The following is a 26,594-nucleotide window of genomic DNA, read 5'->3' on the forward strand; positions in this document are numbered from 1 at the left end:
CAACCTGCAATAATCTGTGTATGGGCCCCATACCCAACATGATGTTCCTTAGGTAAGTGTCTTTTCTTAGCTATTCTTCTCAATATCTTGTTATCATGCATTTAGGCAGTTATTTATTTAGGCCTGTTTGATACTTTGTTGCAACCGGTAGCCTTTCTGCTGACGTGCCACCCGATTTACAAACTTTTTATCCTCATTCCGTTACTACACGTTGTTTTGTTGTGCTAATATGTAGCTGTAAACTCATTTGTGTCTGGAGGAGCTGCAGCCCTGCACACATATCAGGACACTTTTCAAGAACAGCTAGGGGGTGTAGGCATACTACTAAGCGAGGTATGTTGAGCATAAAACCAGAGTTTTCTGTCACAAAGGCATCTCTTTTTTAGATTCTGATCACTGATAGGCTACTGGTTCCCTTGGCAACGCATGCAGTGAGCGCTACCGTAACTGCACGGCTTCGTCCGGTAGCATCATTAAACGCTGCGGTTCATAGCCTATCTATTCCTTCAGCTGAGAGTCTGACACACATGATGTTACTTTCAAAGGAGATGATCAGTGAAAAAGGCACTTTTTTAAAATGATTTCAACCTGAAGCTCTGAACAGAATGTGGTCCGGACCAGGTTTGGTCCACAGCATAAGTTAGCATGGAGATCTAGCCAGGTTAAAACAGAGACACCTTCGTGACACAGAAAACTCAACATACCTCGCTTAGTAGTATGCCTACACCCCTCAGCTGTTCCTGAAAAGTGTCCTGATATGTGTGCAGGGCTGCAGCTCATGACTAATTTTATAGCATGAACAAATATCGTGCATGAAAGCAGAAACTCAAAAAATACAAACAACAAACACAAAACTTTTGATCAGGATTTTCTGAGTGACTATAAAAATTTCAACACCAAATTTAATCTTGAAATAACCCAGTCATCTTCAAAATAATGAAATCTGTGTCAACTATCCCACATGGAAAAGATAGATTTTATAAAGTTTTTATCTGTTTTATCTGGAATTTGTAAGTTTTGCACATGACAGTTAAACCAGATGTAAGCTCCTTAGTAAATTTGTACAATATGAAACTTGTAGAATTTGGGAATTTAAAAGAACAATATATGACAGTAATTCAACATACAGTATCCTTACTAGATATGTGTAATATCAAACTTATATGAGTTGGACAAACATTAGTAAAACTTAAATCTTGAAAGTATTTATAGAAAACACTTACAAGACTTATGTGCAGTGACACATACATGATACATACGAATAAAAAAACATTATCTTACAACAAAATCACACGGAAAAGCACAGATTACTAAAAATCTGTCCTTTTTATTTTTTGACACATAATACTGGGATTTTTTTCATTCACACAGCAAATACTCAAAATGTAATGGCAAAGCGAAAACAACTCATTTACTCCATTGTTGCTGCAGAAAGATTTTAAATATTGCTTAGAGTAGCACGAGATTACATAAATTACATTTTAAAATAAAGTACAAATGGGAATATTCCATTTTTACATCACCCAAGTAACCATCGTCACTGCCACTGTCATTTTCAATTTATTAACAACATGCATTGCATAATGTCTCACATAAGAATAAATATACATTTGGGCTTCACTCTGATATGTGCTGTTTATTTACATTGGTAATAGTTAAGACAGACATGTTTCCTTTTAAGTGACAATCTTAAGTGACACATTTAGTTAACATTCATTCACTTACAGTAATATGTGTTGAGTAGTGGACATTGAATATACATACCGGGACATGGTCTAACTACCTGAGTCACATTTATGGCCTTGTGAAAGCCTGTGGGAAAGTAGACAGTTGACATGTAGCTCAGTTGAGTTCTGATAAAAGAACCTCTGACTGACTTCTGCACCGTGCAATTACCATAGTTTCCTATGGCATATAAATACTGACCTCCTATGTCAATAAAGTGTACAAATAATTATACAAATAAGTTAAAAAATACTCCCATCCTTCAAAAGCACAACAGAGTTGCTTCTTTGTTTTGTTTTGCTGTAGGTATGGCCATGAACAACTTCTCAGTTTACACCAATTAATCTGTAGTAATTTTCCAGAGAGTTTTTGTGGGAACCTCTCTCAGTATGTGGATAGCAGCTTGGTCACCCAGAGCTATTAACCTGATGCTTCGTGGACCAAGGGCAGTCACCTCAGTAAACTTCTTAAACTTCTTGACATGCTGCTTCATGGTTCTCATTTCATTACAGAAATCTTTAACTGTTACAGGTGCATTTGTTAGGAATTGCTTTGCTAAACATGGAAAAGCACGAGAAAACGTCACTTGTTTGTGCATGGAGTGTAGAAGTGCACTTTTAAAGTTATACAGAACTGGTAAATACAACTGCATATAGTTTGAAATTACACACAGGAAACTGGGCAGTAGGATTAATAAAAAAAAATGTTGCACAGGGCAGTTTAACAGCACAAGTAGAATCTATAATATATTAAAGGCATTAGAGGAGGTTTAATTTCCTATGACTTTGAACGTAGCATGCGCATGCGCACATACAACCTCTCCCTCACCCCCCTCTAACCTCCTCCCTCTTAACATTTATGAAGAAATGCCCCCCCTCCAGAAACTTGCGTAGGACTCATGAAGTTGCCTACAGCCTCAGTATAATACAATAATACATTTTACCTGTCCAGAAGGAATTTAGCAACCAAGACATCTATCTTTAGGTCCATTTGTTGTTTGAGCTGACGCCATCGCCCAAATGACTCGCCAATAATCACTTTTGTTTTTGCATTCTCGCGATCCAGTTGTCTTTTATTTTCTCTGACCTCAAAATATGACTTTCTTTTACGGCTGGGTCCCCCTGGATCTTTATCTGCCATTATGTGAAAAAAGATGAGCAAAACAAGTCGCCAGCTAACTACGAAGCTATACCAAAGCAACACATACACAAAACACGTAAGTCCAAGGCGTACGTAATCTACGTAACTAGGCCTGAGCCGGAAGATTTTTGATTGACAGGAAAGGGAGCAAACCAAACGCCTCGTTCCGAGCGCGTTGTTTGGCTGATGCTTTTCAGGTCCTGCCATGTCCACAGTTTTTTATTTTTTTATTTTTTATTCTTTTAGAAACCATACATACAAGTCCACTAAAGGTCAGTATATTCATTTTATGTGAATCAGACAAATTAAACAACAAAAACATCCTCCATAATGCCTTTAAGAATATTGTGTATGTAAGGAACTATACAGAGATTTTTATATAAATGGAAACTGGTAAATTATGCCATAGAATAAAATTTGTCATATAATACTTGCTTTCATAAATTATATTGAATGGTTTTGGGGAACGATAATTTAAATAGTTCGAGAGAAGAAATACAGATATTCACCCACAAAGTCCAATAACACAACACTTCATATAAATGCTGAGTAATAATCAGCAATGCTGAGTGTTGCTAATAAAAAAATCTGTCAAGGTTTGGCCGGATGATAACTTATCTAACTATAGCAACTCACAATAAAAGAATAAAATGTGTTTTCATTGCTACTCAGCTTCCTGTTTCCGTATTTTGTTGGCTTCTTTAATGAAGAAGTCATGTTTTGTATAAGGTCACTGCTGCTAAAATCCTGCTGTGTGGATGTCCAAATATTTTCTGTTACTTGACATTTACAATATTGATCATCATTATTTCCCAGGTTTTCCTAGTTTTGTTAAATTGCAGATAATATCTCACAAAAACACAGAAAATGTATTAATTTAGGTGCTAACTGCAAACAAAAGGGAAAAAAAACATAAAAATCACATCAAAAATCTGCATTTCAAGATTTCAGAATTCAAAAATCACAAAGTTTATCTTTTATTTGTCATTATCCCAATTATTAAGCATAAGAATAACTTTTCCTTGTATAGCATACTATTATTGTCACTATAAACATAAATAATGAAGTAAGAAAACTTGTGGAAAGTCTGTGTCGCTGGAGAGAAAATGTATTCAACAGTGTTTCCAGATTTTCGTAGTTTTTGCTGTTTTGTTTTTAAGTGCAGCTGACCTGCACTCATTGTAGTATTGTTATTGATTAATGTCGTTTTATATTAGTTTTATTTTTGCATAACTTTAAAAACTGCAATTATCGGGTAAAATCTGAATGTTTCGGCTCTGCATTGAGCCCCACTTATGCCTACAACATTTGACCGGTTAAAACTACTAAACTGTCGCCGATCAGAACATATCTCATCATTTTGCGCCACTACGACTTCCGGGAGGCGGACTCTTTGCTGTGATTGGTCGTTGCACGGAAACGCTTAGGATTGACAGCAGCCCGGCTTCCGGTTCTTTTCGCTGTGCGCAGAAGTTGCTGGTCACAGGAGCCACAATGGCGTTTGTAGTCTCCTTCAGATAGGGCTGTGGATGATATTAAATCCACCAGCATCGCCCTAAATACAGGCCTGGTTGACTTCCAGAGCCATTGATAATAAACTGGAACATCTACTGCACACGAAAATATTATGATTTCTAAGCAACATTGAGTTTATAGGGGATAAAACTTACATTAAAGGGAACATGTAAACAGTACCAACCGGGTCAAGTTTTCATTTTGTTCGAGAAACGAGCGTCTTTCTAATGAAGGCTTGTTTCTGAGAGCGAATAGCGTAATTCTGTGGAATAAAACACGTTTACTAAACTTGGCACCGGACAAGGACACCTCTCACAAAGGGACTTTTTTCTTTTTCACCCGCCAGCTCGCTAGCTGCCGAGCGTTAGCTAGCTGGGCTAGCTAAACTGAGACGGAGGCGGCCACACAATGCTCCGATATCTGGGATCTTTCTTCATTCAGTGACTCAAACTAACTTCACGGCTCCGGAGAACCGCTGCGGGGCTTTTCTGCGTGGAATGAAGCGGCGCTGAGGGGGCACTGGACGGGAGCGGCCTGTGGTGTTTATTTCGTCCTGATTCTGCTTTGTAACACTTGTTTTTGGCATTTGGAGTCGCTACTGTTCTCCTGTGAATGAACCGCCGAGGCCCGGTCGCAGCGGAGGCACCGTGAGGGATGCCTGGGTCGGACCGACACCATGGGACCAAGAGGAAGCCGAACTTTAGCATTGGCGGAGCCGCACAGCAGAGCCAGACCGCGGGCCCGACTCACAGCTGCGCGGGAGACATGACGAGCAAAGAGGTACAGTTAAAACCTTCCATGTCTTCTTCTTCGTCGAAACGTAAGCGCCATAAATCTACTAAACACAATCGGGATTCCTCGGCGGCACCGGGACCCGAAGATTTTACCCTCGGCGACACGGCGCCGCCTGGTGTCAACGCCGTGAAGCCTCTGGTGGAGTATGATGATATCAGCTCCGATTCGGACACGTTCTCGGACCCGCCGTCCTCCAGGCCTTCCGAGAGAGGGGGCGGGGAGCGGCTGGAGCTTTCTCCAGACTACATCAGGGACGATATTGGCAGAGAAGTTGGCAGCAGGGGGCACAGACACTCCCGGAAAAAGTCCAAGGATCCCAATAAAGTTAGAGACTCCGGGAATGGGGAGCGAGGCTACAAGAAACGGAGCAGCAAAGACCGGGAGAAGGGGGGTTCCGGGAAGAGTAAGGACCGGGCAGCGCTATCGGGCTCTTCGTCCAAGCGCCAGGTGCAGCCGGAGGGCGACTCCAAACGCGGGGAGCTGATGCTCACCTCCCAGGTGCAGCCGGCGGCCAGCGTGGGCAGCACCACCTCATCCACCTCCTCCTCCCGCAGCAAGGAAAGCAGCCGCTCGGGGAAGTCCCGCAAAGACCGGCAGCAACGCAGAGAGGGCCGAGGGGAGGGCAACCGCAGCTCCACCCAGAGGAGCCGGGCGGACCGGGGCCACCGCAAGTCCTCCAAGAGCCACAAGTCCTCTCCTAAGGGCAAGTCCACAGGTAGGGGCAGCCCGAGACGGAAGGGCTCGGCTTTGTCGCCCAGCCCCAGGAGAGGGGCTGGCAGTGAGAGTCCACTGGGTGGAGGGTACGGCCAGCAGGGGGATGACGGCTACTCCAGGCGGAGGACCACCCAGCAGAGCCCCAGTCCTTACGGGGATATGTCCCGCCGCAGTAGGCAGAGGTCAGAGAGCCCCTATGGCAGCAGACACCGGTCCTCCAGCTTCGAGAGGGACAGCAGCCCCTACTCCAGGAGACGCTCCATCAGCCCCTATGGTACCCGCAGGTCCTCCAGCACCAGCCCCATGTCTCGGTGAGTATCATATAGAGGGTTTAAATCTAATACAAAGCCTCATTCTACAGATATAACAATAAATAAGTCACAAACAAGGGGATTCATTTGTATAAGTGCTAATATTTCTGACGAAAGATGCATCTAAAACAGCAAAATCATCATTGTAATTATGTACTCTGTTAATACCCTAATTGCAAATTAGAAGCAGTGGTGTCAAATCACAACTTTAAATGATCACACTGCATATTGAATAGAACTGCAAAAAAAAAATCCACTCTTCTAAGTAACCAGCACACAGAAGTTGAGCCTCAGAGCTATTAGGGATTAAGGCTGTCAATGTTCACAATGGATTGTAAATAAGGAAGTGACGAAAACTAAACCGTTAACAAAAAAAAGACGCACCTCCAGGTCGTTTTTCGTCCACAAGTCATGGATGGACAGACTGAAGCAAACAAATCTTGCAATCAAAACCTTAAAAAGGACAGTAGGAAATGGTGCTAGCATGCTCAGCACCCACTGTTGGAAGACAAAATTAGCAATTAACAGACAAAGTAAAGGGACATTTTTATTAAGCATTATTTTATAATCACAACAGATCTAACGTGCATTATGCTAATATACCTGCTGTGTCAGAAACTCATGCACAACAGCAACAGGACCGTCCCATAAAATGTTGTGTAGCAGCAATGCAAAGTCCAAACATATACCGCTCTTTAAAAGGCCTAAAAGTTATTGAAACAAGCTTCTCCTATTTCAATAAATCTCTTGCCACAGATTCCTGAGATTGAGTGAAGCCTTGTGTCTTCACAATCTGCACCTCTGAACTCACCTAACTTACTTTATCTGCGGGTTTCACCTGGGAACCCCGTTTGGGAATATGCTTTTACTTTTTATTTATTGCGTTAACTTGTATAGGAGACATGACAATCACCCATGTAAAAAATTACAGTAGTAACGATGACAGATGAAGGGTAGGCTAAATAATAATAGCAATGAAAACGAAAAAGAGGGATTTAATCAGTTTGAAGGAGCAGCGCTGATAGATGAGAAGTAGGAGATAAATAGCTTCCAAACCAGGGTAAATATATCTTTTCCCCCATCCTTTAAATACCTGATGTTTTCCAGGTGAATGCAGCTCAGCAGGTCGCACACCCAGTTAAAATATCAGATGTCTTGCTCTTTAAAGTAGTTAAAGCAAATGCAGCCTTATGAGGGCTTGGCAGCTTTGTCTTTTTTGGGGGTCAAGGGCAAAAGTGCAACTAGTGGACATGAGTTGGTCACTGATTACTTATATATACGTGCTCAGAAAGTGAGTTAAAACCAGAAAATATGTGAAATATAGAGTCTGTGTGTGGCTTAATCTCTGGTAGTCTGCCTGTAGTCCAATATAAAGCAGATATAAGGGCATAGTGTTCTAAGAAGTTAAATGATTTCGATGTGCACTCAGACACGTTGATTGGGGAAGTGTAGACTTTCAGAAGTCATGATGAGGGTTTTGCAGAACAGAATCTACCCTTAAAGCCATTTCAGGTGGTATTTTGCAGGGTTCCAAAACACTTTGACATTTAGTGGTCATGCACTTTTAGCAAAATGCTAAAACAAAGTTGTCTACAGCGAGTCTGGATTTCCCCCTGCCAGAGTTTCTCCTAAAACAGAAAAAAGCCAGAGGGTGATATAAAATTACAACATGGAAGTAATATAGTGTCCAATTATTGCACAGGCCACCTTTAGCTGTTCAGTTTCTGCTGAGCAAAGTGTCAAGTCACCTGAACTTTGGTCTCCAGCGGCAGTTTAGGGCGCTGCAGTGCTGCTATTTAATCATCGGAGGCGCCGACGTTTGTGGTTAAATCTGAGTCAGAGATCAAAGTAGATAAACAGATTTCTGAAAAGGCAAATTCAGATCTGCCTTGCACTTGGTGGTAAGAGTACTTAACATTATTTAATAGACATTGAAATGTGCTTTCATGCTAACACAGGATTCATATTTTCTTCACCATTTTGTTTTTGCATCCAAAAGGAGAAAACAAATCGGAGAATATTCTCATTTAAGAAGCTGGAATCGGATGATTTTTTTAAACTTGTTTTTTTGTGCAAAGCCTGAATAAATGCAGGTGCATGTTGCAAATTAAAACAGATTCAAACAGGCAGAAAAATGGAGTCCTTGTGTACAAATTAGATAAATGTCCTTTACCAACTTGTCTTCAGTCAGTTGTGAAGGTTTAGATCAGATTCTGAGATCTTTAACAAAAAGAAAGTCTTTTTTGGTTCTTTTAGGAAGATGTTTCTCAAATGTCTTCAAGAACCTAAAAGATAAGTCCAGTTGCTTTTCATCAAAGCACTGAGGATTACTGAGACCTGGAAGACGGCTCATCTACACAGACATGCTGCAACTACTGATTATTTTCATTGTAGATTAATCATTCAAATCTTTACTTGTTAACAGCGTTTTATTTTGGTCTACCAAATATCAGAAAATGGTGAAAATGAGTTCTTTCCAAAGCTAAAGATGACACCCTTGATCGATTAATCAGTTGATGCCATCTTGTCGTTCAGGTGTTAACTATTAATCAAGAATTATTTGTAATTATTACTCAATGTGTTTGGTTTGTGGACTGCCAAAATATTTCACAGCATGGGCTTTCGGAAACACCGGCTGATGTTTTCAACCATTTTCTTAGTTTTTATTGACCAAACAACAAATGAATTGCAGCGTCAAACTGTAAGTTATGCAAATGTGGGAGTTTGTCTTTTGGACATTTTTTTTGCATCCAAAAGAAGAAAAGAAGCAGAAAATATTCACATTTAAGAAGCTGGAAATAAAATATATTTTTTAACTTTCTTCATTTCTTACCAAATTACAGAAAACCACTGATCGATTGTTAAAACAGTTGAAGATTAATTTAGTAATTAACTGATCGACTGCTGCAGCTCTGTAATCAAGGATCATTTTGATTTGTGACTCCCCACTTTTCAAAAAAAAAAAAGCCTGAAACATGTTTTGCCAGTTCTTTGTCTTCTTGTTATGGACCAGGAAAGAGGAGGATTTAAACTTTTATTTTCTTACAAAATTACTCAAATGGACTTATCGATTATTGAAATAGGTGGAGATTAATTTAGAAGTTGACAACCAATCGTAGTTCTGCTTACAATGTGATCAAAGACCTTTTTATTTTGTGATAACCTACTTTTCACAAAGGATGCTACATGAGATACCTACATTTGCATTGTATGTTTAAGAAGCTGGATTGTAAATATTTTAACTTCTTATTCTTACAAAATTACTCAAATTGCTATATTGGTCATTAAAATGGTTGGAGGTCGATTTAAAAGTTGACAGCAAATCGCAGTTCAACTTAAAGGGGAACTTCGTTTTTTTTCAACCTGGGGTCTGTTTTCATGTCATTTCATACATGTGAGTGATGGAGAAATGAATTTTCGACATAGCTGCAGTATTTAGCCAGACAGGCAGCTTCGCAGCTCAGCTAGCAGCTCAGCTAGCAGCTCAGCTAGCAGCTCAGCTAGCGAAAAGTATGGGGCAACTTGCCCCCCCCCCCCGCGTCAAAGTCCGCCCTAACGTGCTAACCGGTGTTTTGGCGCGAGCTATCACGTGATTTCGAAACGAGATTTGCTTTCTAGCGTCCTGAGATTTGGATACAGACCACAACAAAGAGCGATCGCCAGGTAATGTGGAGGTTTTCGTTCACTTCTCATCTCTAGTATGTTGTGGGACACTCATTGAGACTATCTGAGCCGGTCAGTGTGGGGAAAAGAAGCACGTTAGGGCGGACTTTGACGCGGGGGGGCAAGTTGCCCCATACTTTTCACTAGCTGAGCTGCCTGCCTGGCTAAATACTGGAGCTATGTTGAAAATTCATTTCTCCATCACTCACATGTATGAAATGACAAATGAAAACAGACCCCAGGTTGAAAAAAAACGAAGTTCCCCTTTAAAATGCGATCAAGTGTTTTGTGAGTCCCCACTTCTCTAAAAGCCTGCATGTTTTATCCTGTTCTCTCTCTGCCTGGAAATGTTCATTCCATTCTTAAAGTTGCATTTGTTCTTTTCAGACGCTCTGGTCGCTCCAGGAGTCGCTCCCCGCTGCCCTACTCTTCGTCCCGTCGCTCCTCTTCTCGTTCCCGCAGTAAGAGGCACACTTCTTCTGGTGTCGCTGGCGGCAGCAGCCACAGCAGCCGACCGGCCAGTCGATCGCCTCCTTCCTCCCGCTTGCCTCTAAACTCCAGCCTGGGAGCTGAGCTGAGCCGTAGGAAAAAGGAACGCCAGGCAGCCGAGGCAGCAGCTCGGGCTGGCGGCGGTGGCGGCAGCGCGTCGCCTCCTCCGGCGGCACGCAAGCCTCCCACCGGAGCTGCAACTTCACGACCGGCTAAATCTGAGGCTCCACAGCTGGACAGAGACTCAGCAGCAGAACCTCAGCCGCCGTCATTACCCCAGGACGCTGCTGGAGCTGAAGATCCGGCGACCCCAGTTCCACCTTCATCCTCCGTTGCCTCTCCAGCTCCTCCACCTCCTCAGCCGTCTCCTCCTGTGACACCCAGTCCAGCCACCCAGGCTCCTCCCCCTCCACCTCCACCACCTCAGGCAGAAATAAATCTTCAGCCTCCCACGGCATCCAATGCATCGCAGCCCAAATCTCCAGCTCCGGTTCCTGCTCAGAGCCCCGTCCGACAGACCCCGATGCACAAGACGTCGACGCTGCCCCTCCTGCCTTTACCACCGATGCTACTGGGAAACGCTCAGGACAGGTGAGAAGACCGGAACAGTCAGACTGTATAATTGAATCAATATCTGTACATCTCCTGTATGCTGCAACAGTCATAGCACAACACAGTAAATTAGCAAATTGTATATGTACATACTCAGATCATCACATTTTTTGAAAACAAATGAAGACATTGTAAGACCCTAACTTAGATATGGAAACTAATAATAGCTAAATGTTATTTCTGCATCCTTAGGTGTTGCTTATTTTTAAAAATTGGTTGCACGAAAGTTCCGAGCACATATGTGGACCTTGATTTTTCTCGGGTTTCAACCGTCTGTATCTACCAGCAGGCTTGAAAGACATCTTATCGTGGAAAAAAAAAGTCATTAATGAGCCCCGGTAGCTCGACAGGTTGAGCAGGCGACCCATAAAAAGGGCTGTAGTCCCTGACGCAGCAACCATGGGTTCTAATCCAGCCCATGGCCATTTGCTGCAGATTCTTCTCCCCACTTTCCTGTCTCTCTCAGTGCTGTCCTGTCAGTAAAGCTGAAAAAGGCCCAAAAACAACAACAAACGTGAAAATGAGCCCATAGTGAGGAAAATTGTGACAAAAACTCTAGAAAACTACTTCAGTGTTAAAATCTATAAGGGAAAAAACGAGGGAAATAATTGTGTGGGAGACACTCAGTCTTTATTATTTTTCTCCACAAGGTTTCGTTTCACTTTTCCTAAATCTGTTATCTATCACAGTAGCCTGTGTTTTTTTTATTTTTGTGTATTTGTGTATTTCACTCCGTCAGTCCAAAGAAGTCCACCCCTCCTCAGAGGCCATCTAGAAAGGACAAAGAGGTTCGCAGTCGGCCTTCTCTCATCGACCTTCCTTTACCGCCCACCCTGCCTGGAGGCGACTCCTCACCGCCACAGTCCCCCATCCGCCAACCACCTCCGTTACCCCAGACAACCCTAAAGAAGAGACCAAAGTCAGTTTCTTTAGTCATTCACCCAATTAAAATCGTCTTTTTGGGAATCCTGATTAAAATCTAAGCTTGTTTTCTTTTTGTCTCCAGGATTTGTTGCCCTCGATATGGTGAGCGCAAACACACCCAGAGCGACTGGGGCAAACGCTGTGTAGATAAATTCGATATAATCGGCATCATAGGGGAAGGAACCTACGGCCAGGTGTTTAAGGCCAAGGACAAGGACACGGGTAAGTTATCTCTGTACTATTGTCCACTGTGTTTCTATTAAAACATGTATAAATTAGATTATTACACACAGATCTAATGCGATGTGTGCTCTCCAGGTGAGCTTGTGGCTTTGAAGAAAGTGCGTTTGGACAATGAAAAGGAGGGTTTTCCCATCACAGCCATCAGAGAGATTAAGATCTTGCGTCAGCTCAAACACCGCAGCGTCGTCAACATGAAGGAGATCGTCACCGACAAGCAGGATGCCCTGGACTTCAAAAAGGATAAAGGTAAGGAGAGCTAGAAATCCTCCAGCAGGAAAAAATAGGCAGGATCTCTTTCTGGTTTTCAGTGAGACATTAGAGATGTGAAGGCAAAGCCACAGAGATTGCCTTGGCTTTCACACCTTTGTTGTCTAACTTTCAGGCTGTCAGGCTAACAGTCTAAGTGTTAGGCTAACTGTTAGGCTAAATGTTTGACTAATTGTCAGGCTAACTCTCAGGCTAAGTGGTAGGCTGACTGTCAGGCTGACTGTCAAGCTAAGTGTTAGGCTAAGTGTGAGGCTAACTCTCAGGCTGACTGTCAAGCTAAGTGTCAGTTGCAGCTTTAACCAAGTTTCTGTTAGACTAAGCAGATAGAAAAATAGGATTTTTACCACCGACTCTCTGGTGCGCTACCATGTAAGTTGACATTTTTGATCAAAAAAGTGATGTTTATAGAAAATCAGGTCAGATAAATAACTTGAGTTACAGAGTGATAAGTGGGTATTCATGAGGAATTCTAACCATTAAAGTCTCTGTGCGTTTTTCTTGATGATAATGGCAGAAAAAGTAAATATTGAAATGCCAGTTGTTTCTGATATTGTGCAAACCTAGTGGACATAATTCTGGAGTCATTTTTAAAATGAATGTAATAAATCTGTGTATTGAGAGGTGTTTCTCTTGGTGTGTAACCTCAGATTACATTTTTATTTTGTTCTCTTCTGTTGTGGAGAAAGCTCAGACCTGAATGATACCATAATTGATTAGTCCTCTGCTCTATGAAAAATGCTGATTGGATGTTTTGTTTTGTCGACAGCCCAAAAATATTCAGTTTATTTTCAAAAAGGAGAAAAGATACATGAAAATACTGAACTTCAAGAAGCAGGAATCACAGATTTTTGTCCTCTTGTGGCATTTTAAAAATCTACTTTTAAAATATTCATCTACTTTTTAAAATCTACATTTTTATCCTAAACTCAAGTGAATTAATCATTGATCGATATAGATAAATACAGTTTCAGTCCAGCACTGTTAGACACATTTACTGAGGTTTTCTGTGGTTCATGTGTGAAATCTTTGTGTTTCCAGGTGCTTTTTACCTGGTGTTTGAGTACATGGACCACGACCTGATGGGCCTGCTGGAGTCAGGCCTGGTCCAGTTCTCCCACGAACACATCCGCAGCTTCATGCGCCAGCTGATGGAGGGTCTGGACTATTGCCACAAGAACAACTTCCTGCACAGAGACATCAAATGCTCCAACATACTGCTCAACAACAGGTAGGAAGCAGAAGAAATTAGCAGGAAAACGCTACAGAATCCCATTTCTGATCCGATTATCAATAATTAATAAGACCCAAGCATAATATTTGGATCCATTATCCAGCTGCAGGAGAATTAGAATGTGGTGTTGTCTGAATTTGATGTTAAAAAACACAGAATGTAGCTGAAAGGCCTTTTTTCAATTCATATTTACATATTTTATTTATCAGTTATTCGTTTGTGGTCCTTGACAGTTTTGATACAGATTTAAAAATTCAGCTCCATCAAAGTCAAATAGGCACATTTTTAAAACATTTTCCTGCAAAAATTATACCAAAAATGTAAAAAAAATTAATATTTGAACCATAATGTGCAGTAGTGACTTTTTTTCAGGTAAATTTAGTTTTCTTTTGTTATTTTATCTGCTATTTAACTGAGTTAAAATGCCTTTTTTAATTCTTATTTTATGAATTAAAAAAGGGATAACCCTAACCCAGTTCAGTGTTATTAGTTAATCAGTCCGTTTTGTGCGCAGGACGTTGCTTGAAATGAAAGCGTTTTGACTCCAAATTGAAAAACTCTGCTGCATCAGAGCCGTAGTCGTGCAATTTTAAAGATAATTATTTTAAACAAGACATAAATAAACAGAAATTATGGCAAAAATGCAAAATATCTGAACCATAATCTGCAATAATAGCTATTTTATTTGAATTTTATACCCTCAGAATCATTTACAGGTAATTTAATTTGCTGTTTATTACTGTGTTTGTTTACGTTTGCACCTGTAATCCAACTCAGCTGAAATGCCTTTTTAATTTCATATTTTTTTTTGTTTTACCGGTAATTCTTCAGTTTTATTCCTTGATCAGACAGCTCTGTGTGCAGGAAGTTGCTTGAAACTAAAGAGTTTTGACTCCAAATTGAAAAACTCAGCGACATCAGAGCCTAAGTAGCACATTTTTAGACATATTTATTACTTTATTTGGAATCTGCTCAAACAAAAGCAATGCCAAAAATAGGAAAAATGCTGAACATCTAAAACATAATCGACTGCACCAACTCATATCTACTGTTTATTACTGCGTTTGCTTACTTTCGCATCTATAATCCACTCAAACAGAGTTACAGTAAAGTATCAGCTGTTAAGTTGTTTTATCCACCATAATACCTCCAAATGCAGTCAAACAATCGACCGCTGCTTTTAATTATCAGAATCGAAGTGCTTCCAGGTGCATCAGCAGGTAAGTCAATGGCTTTTCTGCTAATTTACTTGAAATAACAGCAGTGAAGGAGTGCGGCGACTCATCGCAGATGGCTGCTCGCTGCAGTCGTGCATCCAAACTGCGACCATTACAGGACGCATGAGGAAACCGGAGCTAAATGAGCAGCCAGGACGGAGATGCTAATAAAAGAGAAAAGACTAAATGTGTGTTTTGCTGTACAATGGAGCGTTGGAGCCACAGTTACTGTACAGGCGACTTTAAATAGTCACCAGAATGGGAGCATTTGCACCAAATCGCTGCTGAGTTTGACCTTCTTGAAGTGTTTTTACAGAAGCAGTGAACTAATATTTGGTGGTTTCGGTGTTTAGCAACATAAAATAGGAAAGATGAAAGTAATTTAAAATGCGAGCTAGTTTTTGAAGTATTTGTTGAGTTGTAGTTTGTATTTTAGGGTTAAAGCAGGCAGCTCTGTTTCTGTTAATAAATCTGTTTAATATTTTACTGTTTGATTGTCCAGCTAAAGGATCAGACATGGAAACACAGTAACCCACTCAGTCCTTGTTTGATTGGTTTAAATTCAAGTTTCTACAAAACTCTGTGATCTGTGAACAGACCATCAGAGCTAATGTTAGCCACACAACATGCTAACACTAAGGATTTTGGCCAGATGCAGCACCTAGCTATAAGATGTGACAGATGTTGGTTTCTGTATATTTATAAGGCACCAAACATTTTTTTTTTCTTTTTACATCGAATTTATATAGCGCTTTTTTAGGTCTCTCAAAGATGCTTTACAAGATAGACAAACAGAAAGATTAAGATAAAAAAATAAGCAAAAGCCAGCGCAAACAAGTGGGTTTTTAGAAGGGTTTGAAGGTCAAAAGTGAGTCTGCAGGATCGTAAAAACCGGTGGTATCAGGCAGAGTAGGTAAGCAAACTATTCAACTCAGGCCGGTTTCACTTAAATTCAATTAAATTGTCCGGAGCAAGAAGCGGCAGCCAAAACGCGGCAGTTATGTTTTTTTGGACCTGGAAGTCTAAAACACATAACTTTGTTAATCTGGTCCCAAAGTCTTTACTCAAATCACTGAAGCAATTAGATCATACTTGAGGAAGTCATGCGTGCATGCAACGATTTTGGGAAAAGTGCTTGAAGGTTTTGCGCTGCACATACATGCAGCATTTGACCAAAAACATTTACAGTTATCACAACTGACATTCACAATTGAAACTGTAAAGTGTTCAAACCACTTTTTCCTTCTGTGGTTATTTGAAATACTCTCATATTTCCAAAACTTTAAGTCTTTGGAAACTTTTAGAAACTTAAAACTGACTCACTGGAGACTCGACTGCAGCTGAACAAGTGGAGCAACAATCTACAAACTTTTGCAAAAAATAAATTTATGTTGACTCATTTTCACTGTCTTAATTATGCTGATTCATCGCGGCAGCTTAAACACTAACAGACAGAGCATGCTTTCTTGGCCTCATTCCTAATTCCTAATCTCAAGTGTTTATCTGTGTTTCAGAGGTCAGATCAAGCTGGCTGACTTCGGCTTGGCTCGTCTTTACAACTCAGAGGAAAGGTGAGAAAAGTGAACATATATGGAGGCTTTATCTGCTGGAGTCTGCAGGTGTGATTGGATTCAACATGTTTATGACGATTGTAAATAAACCTCCACAGGAGTTTGCATTTTCCCTTTTGTTTGTTTTATTTGTTGTTGTTTTGCAGCGGCTCCACCAGATGGAGCTGTGACTCAGCATTAAACCAGTTATTTACTGATTTCCAGCTGAAATGTTGGTGTTTGGACACTTGGGGGCAGAGATACTTTATGAATGTGAACTCCCTCTTTTCTTCTCTTTTCCCTGCAGTCGTCCTTACACTAATAAAGTTATCACACTATGGTACCGACCTCCTGAACTTCTGCTGGGAGAGGAGAGATATTCTCCAGCCATTGATGTTTGGAGCTGTGGGTGAGTCCAAAACTGTCACTCACTCTTTAATTTACATTTTTCCTTCTCTATTCTGTGCTTAATCTTGCACACGAGTAAACAGTCTGCAAACATATGAACTGATTGACAATTAAAGCTGTATTATCTCATCCTAAAACAAAGAAAAAAAAAGCCCAAGAATTCCTAAAGTTTAATGTTGATGGCTAATTGATTTATTCTACAGCTTTGGAAATGCAGGGATGTGATTTTTCCACAAATTCGCAGAATTCTGCTTTTTTTCAGGGATGGGAATTTACCGCGGATCCGTGGATTTCCGCGGATTTCATTTGAAGTTTGAACACTTTATTGTCGCTGATACTCCCGCGCGATGGTAACGACGTTAACGATAGCTTGATAATGGTAACGACGTTAACGATAGCTTGTTAACGACGATTGTAAACGGCCCAGCGATTGGAAGTCCCTGCAACCCCCCCCCCCCCCCCCCCCAAGCAACTTTCCACTGGAATCAGAACTTGCTGATCCCATCCCTGGAAATGACAAAAAGATGTTCAGTTTACTGTCTTATGGGAGGAAAGAAACATGAAAATATTCAACTTTAAGAAGCTGGAATCAGAGAATTTTTACCTTTTCTTTCAAGTGTATTAATCATTGATCAATATAGTTGACAACTTATCGATTATTTGTTTCAGCTTCAGAAATTTTTCTTATTTTCCTCAAAAAATTGCTCAAATCAATTAACAAAACAGCTGATGATTAATTTAAAAGTTGATAATTGATTAATTATCTAATACCAAAGATATTCAGTTTGCTCTCACAGAGGAGAAAAGAAACCACAAATATGCACAGATAAGAAGCTGAAAAATTTTGACTTTATCGTGAAAAATTGCACAAACCAATTAATCAGTTGTCTAACTAGTAGAGGATAAAAGTAAATCATTGATATCGACTAATTGTTGCAGCTCTGTTGCCAGTTGAATGACTGGGGGGCAGTAGATTTCATATGCAAACTCTACATTGTGAATTAGTGCTATTTAAATATAAATAAAGTGAATATATGAATACATGTAGATTGTAACTACTATAGTGTTGAATAAAGCAACCTTTAACAGCTGCTTTAACATTTTCTTCACACAGTAAATATGAAAATTGTTTTTCCAAAACCTCATTCTCAAATTAAAAATACTTCCTCAGGAGATGAAAGCTTCCCACCCACTACAATAAACTCTAAATGCTTAGCGATGTTATTTTTATGCCACGAGGAGGAAAACTTGACAGAAGAAGTAAATACAGAGCAGGTGTGTTGAGTATTTCTTTCTGCTGTGTAAGCAAATGCAGTATTTGGAGAACCGTGGCTGTTTGCAGCTCACCGATTCTGTTTCCTTTTTCATTCTGAGGCACTTTGGGGAAATTTAGCTCAGTCAGGAGGAGATATTTTCTCTTTACCTGTGTGCTATGCTGGCAAATGTAACTTGGTTCAAGAACAATATAAGCAAATAATTAGTTTTTTAAGAAGCAACATGAATTGTATAGGACTGGACCCGAATATCCGAATGTTCGTTCACTACGGTGGTATCCGGATATTAATTTTGGTATCCGAATATTCACGCTTCACTTCGTTGCATAAACACAAGACAAGATGCTGAAGACCTCCGCTGTTTGGGAATTCTTCAGTTTAACTGAAGACAAAACGAAGGCAAAATTTTTACCCGGGAAACCAGACGAACGGATCCGAATATTCGAGCCGTGAGCGGAACGAATATTTGGATATTCGTCTTTAGTAGGGCCCGAATATTCGGAGGCCAGAAACCACTATTCAGGCCAACCCTAGAATTGTAAAACATCTCACATTTGTCTGAATCATATGTAGATCTTGATTAATGTTATTGATATTTGCTAATGTCAGAATCTGATCAAAAATCCAGATGTGTCTCCTCACCGCTCTGTCTAAACACAGCCTGCAGTTCAGCCAAATAGTTCCTGAATTTTTATCACGTGACTCAATCTCAGCTGAGTCACTAAATGCTGCGTTAAAGAGTGCAGAATTTTACACAATCTAGTTGGAACAAAGATTGTATTTTGGATGATTTTTTTCAAATGAGATAAGAATCTGTAAAACTGAGGTTCTTGAAAGGTTCATCATGTTAACAATCTTACTACAGGAAGCATGTAAACGTTTGAATCGATGTATAGAGAGCTTCATAAACGACTTTAGTTTAATTTTAATGGAATATCCTGATCTTAAACTGACATTTTAATTATTTTAGTAGTTCATGGGGTGTTTTTTTAATCTGGTGACTTTTTGCTTTTGCCCCAAGGAGCACAGAATTTATTTAGGTTTTTACAGAAGCTGGTTATTATAGATAATTTATTTTCTATATATGTTTTTAAAAAAAGACATGTATTATGTAGTAGGTTTGATTAAATGTCGAGATTTTGGGCTAAGATTTGGTTGATTTTGTCGATGGAACTGAAAGTCACACATGATTAGTTTAAGGACAATCAAATGTTAAAAAGGTCCTGTTTTATGTTTACTAATGTTGGAATTTGAGAGAAAATCTTAATGTGCATACTTTATGAAGTTTATTCTATCTAAAAAGAGGAAGTTTCTACACTGTCTGACATACTCTTTGAAGTAGTATTTCAAAGTTATTTTGAAGCTTGTTCACTGTGTATTATATGCATCCTGGGAGTGTAAGTTTTCTTTCTTTGTCTGTGTTCTAATTCGTCTGTCTCTTGTTGTGTTTTAGGTGTATTCTTGGAGAGCTGTTCACCAAGAAGCCAATCTTCCAGGCGAACCAGGAGCTTTTACAGCTGGAGCTCATCAGGTAGGTCGACTTTATCGAACACATCTACAAGTACATTTCATTTCACATTACGTTTCCAAACAGTCAGTAAAAAACAAAAATAAACAACAACTGAAAATCGGACCCAACGGTCCTGTGCAGGATGGATGTTTGCAAACATAAATAAGAACAAAGTTTACTTGTATTACCTTTTATTTCTTGTTCTGACTCATTTTATTTGCTATCTCACACTGATGAACTTCTCAGTCTTGTTTTATGTATTTATTGCTCTGTGGTTGTTCTCTTTAAAAACAAAAAAAACAGACGCAAATGAGCTGATAGCTAACTACTTTACTTTTAATTGTGTCCCTGCAAAATAAACTAATAGACTTGTGTAGGAACATGAAACAGATTTGGACCCTGTGGAGAAGTTTTAAATATGTCGTGAAAGAGTCGTATTTTAACCCAAACTGTGAAATGTATTCAAACCTGAGCAAGTCGTAGTATTTATGAAAGAATTCCACTAAACTTAATCATGCCCTTTTTTTTATAAACCTATAAAAACAGAAAGACAAAAGTAAACGATGAGTGAAAACGAAGCTTAAGTTGAAAAATTATCGTCACACACAGGATGTACACCTCAGTGTTCTGGATAAAACTCCTGTTACTGACCTATTATTGTAATAACTTTATTTACATACACAGAGACAAGCAAGCAAGACATAAAGCAGAGCAGTCAAATACAGTAAATAATAAAAATGATGTTTAAGTTAAATGAATAATTAGCTGGAACATGCAGTTTAAAAATTGAAGGATAGGATTGAAGATTAGAGGTTAGAAATTAAAGATGACATCACACCGAAGAAGTAAGCGGTTAAAATTAAATTAAATTAAGAGAGAACGTGTAAAATAAAGGGGTAAATAGTACATAAATACAGAATACAACACTTTTCTCACGTAAAAGTAAATGTATAAAAGTTGGGTTTTCTTTGGTCCTCCTTCTTCGATGAAATTCTTTCAAAGCAAAAGTCAAAGTGCAGTTCAGCTGTATAATCGTTTTTGGGAGTTGCTCTAGTGGTGATTTCTTTAGTTTCTATCTGGACCGCTGACCTCGTCCTGTTTCTTTCAGCCGTCTGTGTGGGAGTCCCTGTCCTGCAGTCTGGCCTGACGTCATTAAACTTCCCCTCTTCAACACCATGAAACCCAAGAAGCAGTACAGACGGCGGCTACGGGAAGAGTTTGCCTTGTACGTAGGCTGTTGAACCTTCCTACAGTAGCTGTTTTTAACCCTTATGTCTGGCTCTGGAGGTGAAATATCTCTTTATTTCTGCTCAGTTTACCGACTCCTGCCCTGGACCTGCTGGACCGAATGTTGACCCTCGACCCTTCGCGACGCTGCACGTCGGAACAAGCCCTGTTCAGCGACTTCCTGTGTGACGTGGAGCCCAGCAGGATGCCGCCACCAGAGTCAGTAGCTCGAGGCCTCCATCTCCACACTAGGAGATTATTAGAAGTATTGAGTAGAAAACATGAAAATAGCTTTAACTCCAAGCGGATTCTGGGTGTTGTATTTGTTCCTGTCACATTTTTACTCAGTGTGGGCTCATTTTTCGCCACTGTATAAAGTCCTGCACCTCTATGGAAACAACACAACCATGACTAGGAGAAAATGGTGGCTCTATGTCCTTTAAATAGTTCACTGTTTTAATTTTTACTGTCTTTCCAAACTTGTTTCCAGTCTGTTCTGTGTAAACGGTAGGGCTGGACCCGAATATCCGAATATTGGTTCGTATCCGGATAATAATTTTGGTATCCGAATAGTCGGTGGCTGCAGACTCTGACGTCACGCTTCACTCCGTTGCATAAACACAAGACAAGACGCCAAAGACCTCTGCTGTTTGGGAATTCTTCAGTTTAACTGAAGACAAAACGAAGGCAGTGTGCAAAAAACGAATATTCGGATATTCATCTTTAATAGGGCCCGAATGTCCGTAGACCAGAAACCACTATTCGGGCCAGCCCTAGGAAATAGCCTGCAGTTCAGCTGAATAATTTCTGAATCCTTTCTCATATGACTGTTGAGTGCAGAATTTTTTTGTTTTTTTTTACAGAATCTGGTTAGAGCGACAGGTTTTTTTTGAGTAAATGTGTAAATTAGACATAGATAGATGTGACCGTGGTTTTATGATTAAACTCAGCTACGTTGCCACAGACCAGTAGATGGAGGACTTACATGTGACACAGCCTGCAGTTCAGCTAATGATTCCTGAATTTTAGCCGCGTTACTGTTGGTCACAGCCGAGTCTCTGAATGCTTCACAGTTGCGTTAAAGAGCGCAGAGTTGTTTGTTTTTTACAGAATCTGGTTGGAACAAACATTTTATTTTTGAGATGGATTTTTAATTGAGATAAGAATCTGTTAAACTGAAGTTCTTGAAAGGTTCATCACCTTTACAGTCGTACTACAGGAAGCATGTAAATGTTTGAATCGATGTATCGAGAAAGTTTTAATGTTAGAAGTATTTATACTTCATGAATTACTCTATAAAGTGAAATTTTAATGGAATGTCATGATGTTAAACTGACATTTTCATCATTTTGCTGAACAGTAAATGAGAGTTGAGTAGTTTAAGTGCCGTCCAATGACTTCCTGCTTTTGCACCATGGAGCACAGATATTTTGTGGTTTTTCCAGAATCTGGTTACTACAAATTAAGTATTTTTGACGTGTAGAATACAGTCATTTTGATTAAATGTCAAGATTTTGGGCTACTGTTTTTCCCAATGGAACCAGAAGTCACACATGATTGGATCAAGGACAATCACAGCATTAAAAATCCTGTTTTATGTTTACTAATGTCAGAATCTGAGAGGAAATTTTAACATGCATGCTAAAAAGAGGAAGTTTCTAAACTATCTGACATATTCTGCCAAAAAACATCTCGCTTTAAAGTAGTATTTAAAAGTTCTTTTATTTAAAAGTTCTTTTAAATATGTTTACTGTGTATTCTGGCTGTGATAATTGGTGTAATTTTAGTGATTAAACCTTTGAAGTTCAGTTTTCTACTGTATAGATAACATTCCTGACATTTCTGCATCTGTATTCAATTTGTTAAAATGCAAATCTTTTTTATTTTTACTCACTTTTGTCATGCCTGTGTCCAGTCTTCCTCACCATCAGGACTGTCATGAGCTGTGGAGTAAGAAGCGAAGGCGTGCACGTCAGAGCGGGCTGCCCGAGGATGTGCCTGTGCCCAAAGTGCCCCGAAAAGACGCGACCGTAACCTCCAGCGGAGAGAACAGTCGACCCCAAAGCAGCCCGACCGGAGCCCCACCACCTCCCCCAGGAAAACCCCCCGCCACCGTCAACCTAGAGAGTGAGTTTTCAGGTAACACACCCCCCCGGTGGGGCTTTAAAGTACCTCACTTTGACTTGTAATGTGTTATTCAGGTAAGAACCACTCTTCACCTCATGTGTTTTCTGGTTCAGGTTTGGGAGCGGCAGCCGAGCAGCTGAACCAGACGGAGCTGGCGGTTCTTCTGAACCTCCTCCAGGGCCAGACGGACCTCAACATGCCCCAGGTGGCCCAGCTCCTCAACCTCTCCAACCCAGAGACTCTCAGCCAGCTGCTGACGGCTCTCAACGAGGCCTCCGACCACCAGGAGGCGCCGGAGGACCAAGCCCAGCCGGCCGCCAGCAGGCCCCAGCCCCCGGAGCCGCCCCCAGAGCCCCAGGAGCTGTCGCCGGCGTCCGGGGAGCCGCCGCTCAGCCAGGAGGACCAGGCCAGCCTGCTGGCTCTCATTCTGGGGCACATCATGAAGCCGCAAGCCGAGGAGCAAGACGACGAAAGCAACGGTGTTCAGTCAGAGGAGGCACTGACGCGCGGTTCGTCCGCTTCTACTACTGATTGCAAGGGCAAGTCTGGGTTTAGTCTTTAGGGGGTGAAAAACAACAGTTGAAAATCATAGGAATATGGAGAGCAGGAAAGGGAACAAGAAGCTGGATGAAGATTCCTATATACGCTATCAAATGAGTTTTATTTTAGAATGAAATCAACAAAAAATTACCAACTGTCCAAATTAATTAGACCTTTTATTCCTATATACCGGTGGCACACCCTCCATCTTGCTCTTTTAGCACCTCTAACACACAAATAGCTGGTAAAATGTCTGCTCGGTGCACACGGACATCACTGGTGCACAATAAAGCAGAAGAAGCATAGTGTTATTCATTTCAGTAAAAAAGGTTCACACTGTATTGTTCCCACGTTTCCTCCTCTTCCTCATTTCTTCCTCACGGTCTTTGTTTCTGTCCCGTTTTCCACATGTGTTTTTTCTTCCTCACTTCATTCTCATTCATAAAGCAGGTGTCATGGATCCTTCACTGAGAGCTTTTGTTGCTTTAAACGGTCTGTAATGTCAGCGTTTTTATGAAGAAAGGTCTAATAAATTATCACGTGGAAATAAATGTTTTGAATCTTTAGATCTCACCTGCATGTATTTCTTTTGACTTTTTGGTTTTTGTCACGCATTTGTTCTTTTTGTTTTCTTCACTCTTGGTCACCTATTTAGTTAAAAATGTGAGAAGCTGAATAAAACCTTTGACTGTGCTGCTGACACTGGAATGAAAGCTGGTTATTATTTCACTTGGAGAGGCTTCGGTTCACTTTGCACTGCAGTAGTTTGGGTAAAAACAAAGCAGACTTTTCTGGTTTAAAATTCTCATCTAAACCTTTCTGATACTTAGAACTCGTCCACATAAGTCACTCTCGCTGTTCATCCAGCTGTTTCTAATGTTTTCTCCCCTAGATCCCCACATTTTCCCTTTGATTTACTGCTGTTTGCTGCCACGCCGGCTGCATCTGCTGCGCAAACATTAATGTATTCTTTGCAAAAATGCTTCGCTGTGGTAATAAACATGCAAACGGTAATGATAAGTCACTACATGCATGAGAATCTGAGATGTACTGCACATGTACAGGTTTATGTTTGTATTTTTTCCTCGTAGGGCATTGTTTTAAGCTATATTCTTGGCGTTTTTGTGCTGTATTTGCACAGTCACTGTCGGTGCACAACTGCAAAAATGCACGTAAATTGTGAAGATGCATTTAGAGTGCTCTGCCCTCCCTCTTGTGGTGAAGGTAGGAATGTCAACACTGTGTGGCTGCATGAAAAATCCAAATAAATACAATTTAGGTGTTAAAAAATGGCAAATGACGTGCGTCTCCAAAAAATGTTGAAGGTAAATGTGCCTGGATGCCTAATGTGTTGTTTTTCCATTCCTTCAGATGGTGCAGGGTCCAAAAAGAAGCAGCTGGGGTCCAACCAGGTGCCTCCGTCTGCAGACCAGCGTCCACCTTCTCCGCCCGGTCCTCCTCCGTCGGCCCTCCTCCTTGGAAACTCCCAGCAGGACTCCTCGGAGACCCAGCCCAGCCAGGACATCAGCCCCGCCGTGGCCGCCGCCCTGCTGCAGCTCATCTCCCAGCAGGACTCGGACGCCGGGGCCTCGCAGCGCAGCAAGGACCCATCTCCGGCGGTGGATGCTCCGGCTCGAGGGCAGCCTCCTCCGCCCTGGGTGGCCGACTCTCCGCCCAAACCTCCGGCTGCAGCGGAGGCTCCCACCGCCACCGCACAGTTCCCCAAAGACCAGGACCTCCGGTTTTCCCACGGAGCCGCCCGCTGAGAGCGACACGAACCCGGGTGTGACGGGATCCTGGCCTGCAGGGGGAAAGCAGAGGGACACCTTCAGAGTTTGTCTCACTGGACCATGAGCAGGTAGTTGCATCAAAGATTTTGAAAATGAATGTCTGATTGAAAGAGATTTTTCAGGTACGGTCAGGAACGTCTGTGTCCTCTGATCACCACGTTATGGTGGGCGAGTTTTAAACGATCCACCTGCAGAATCTTTCCTCCGCACTGAAGGGACTTGAATGAAGCGTCGGCTTCAAAAGCAGCTCCTCATTTTTTTTTTTTCCCAAAATGAAATGATTGTCCACTGCAGTGCCCGTTTCTTTGGAGGATGACGGAGTTCCTTCTGTCCAAACCTCACGTTAGCTCCCGTCTTTTCAGCCTCGTGCCTCCGTCGTGACCCTTCAGTGATCTGTGGGTCAAGTTTCCGTTTCAAATGGCACCTGTAGGACTTTTTATTTCACCAAAAGCTCTGAAATTCATCAACTAAACTCAACTGTGACTCAAAGCATTGTGTCGTAACAATCCTAAACCTGTAGTGCTCATGCGACTGATTACACCACCACATTTCTGCCGGACTGCTCTGTAACACGCTGCTCCGCTATGTGAAATCTAAAACTAGAATCACACACAAACATTGACTTTTCCGGCTTCTCCCGGTGGGCCCTGAACACCTTGTCTAAAATGTCTCCCTCCCTTTGCCTCCCCTCCCACTTTTGCAGCTTTTTTTTTTCTTTTTTCTTCTTTGGTGCGGTTATTTTCTACATAAAGAAAACATGCCTAAAAAAAGAATGGTCAGTTGTTCTGTTTCCATTTTTTTGCTTTGGAAAAAGAAAGACAAAGGGGAGGAGAAAAAGGTGTCTGTAAAGCAAAGCATTTTGTAAAATGTGTTTTTCTTGGTTCAGTTGATTAAAGGAAGTTATGCGACCAGCTGAATTTGTCTCTCCTGACCTTTTCTGGATGTTGCTGTGCAAAGCGGCCACTAGATGGTGAGCATTCGCTCTGAGGCCACACGGTCGGCCTCCACGACAAGTCCAAGTTGAAACCTGCAGAATGGATCAAGTTATTCACCCGGAAGTGTTTTAAGTTTTTTTTTTTTTCTAATTGTTTGACATCTGAGGTTGCTTCAAATGCAAACACATAAAATAAGAAAAGCCACTGATCACACAACAACACAAAATGAGCAAAAATGAATTAAAATCAAACATAAAATCTGAAAATCTAAAGCAAAAGAAGAAGAAATTATGCTTAATTGCATTTTAAGCGTGGAAATGTTCTGAAGCCTGTGTGCTTTGTTGGCTTTTGTTAGAATGCAGATTTTTATTTTCCCTTTTGTATTTT

At 41.0% G+C, this 26,594-nt stretch overlaps 1 protein-coding gene across 3 annotated transcripts; it reads left to right on the top strand.

Moving 5' to 3' along the window:
- Positions 1–4,321: 4,321 nt before the first annotated feature.
- cdk12 (cyclin-dependent kinase 12) lies at positions 4,322–26,189 on the top strand. 3 transcript variants are annotated; one of them, XM_022193609.2, is made up of 14 exons: positions 4,322–6,200; positions 10,251–10,943; positions 11,704–11,883; positions 11,971–12,110; positions 12,207–12,377; positions 13,437–13,626; positions 16,361–16,417; positions 16,704–16,805; positions 19,532–19,609; positions 20,697–20,813; positions 20,903–21,034; positions 22,731–22,954; positions 23,056–23,481; positions 24,854–26,189. In XM_022193609.2, exons 1-14 carry the CDS (start codon positions 5,035–5,037, stop codon positions 25,246–25,248), a joined length of 4,071 nt encoding a protein of 1,356 aa, XP_022049301.1. In that variant the 5' UTR covers positions 4,322–5,034; the 3' UTR covers positions 25,249–26,189. The 3 variants fall into 3 exon arrangements, with proteins under 3 accessions (XP_022049301.1, XP_022049303.1, XP_022049302.1); XM_022193611.2 differs by having other exon boundaries at positions 23,056–23,451; XM_022193610.2 differs by having other exon boundaries at positions 22,731–22,942.
- The last annotated feature ends 405 nt before the right edge of the window (positions 26,190–26,594 follow it).

Source organism: Acanthochromis polyacanthus, chromosome 21 (genome assembly GCF_021347895.1).
Source record: "Acanthochromis polyacanthus isolate Apoly-LR-REF ecotype Palm Island chromosome 21, KAUST_Apoly_ChrSc, whole genome shotgun sequence".
Classification (NCBI taxonomy): domain Eukaryota; kingdom Metazoa; phylum Chordata; class Actinopteri; family Pomacentridae; genus Acanthochromis; species Acanthochromis polyacanthus.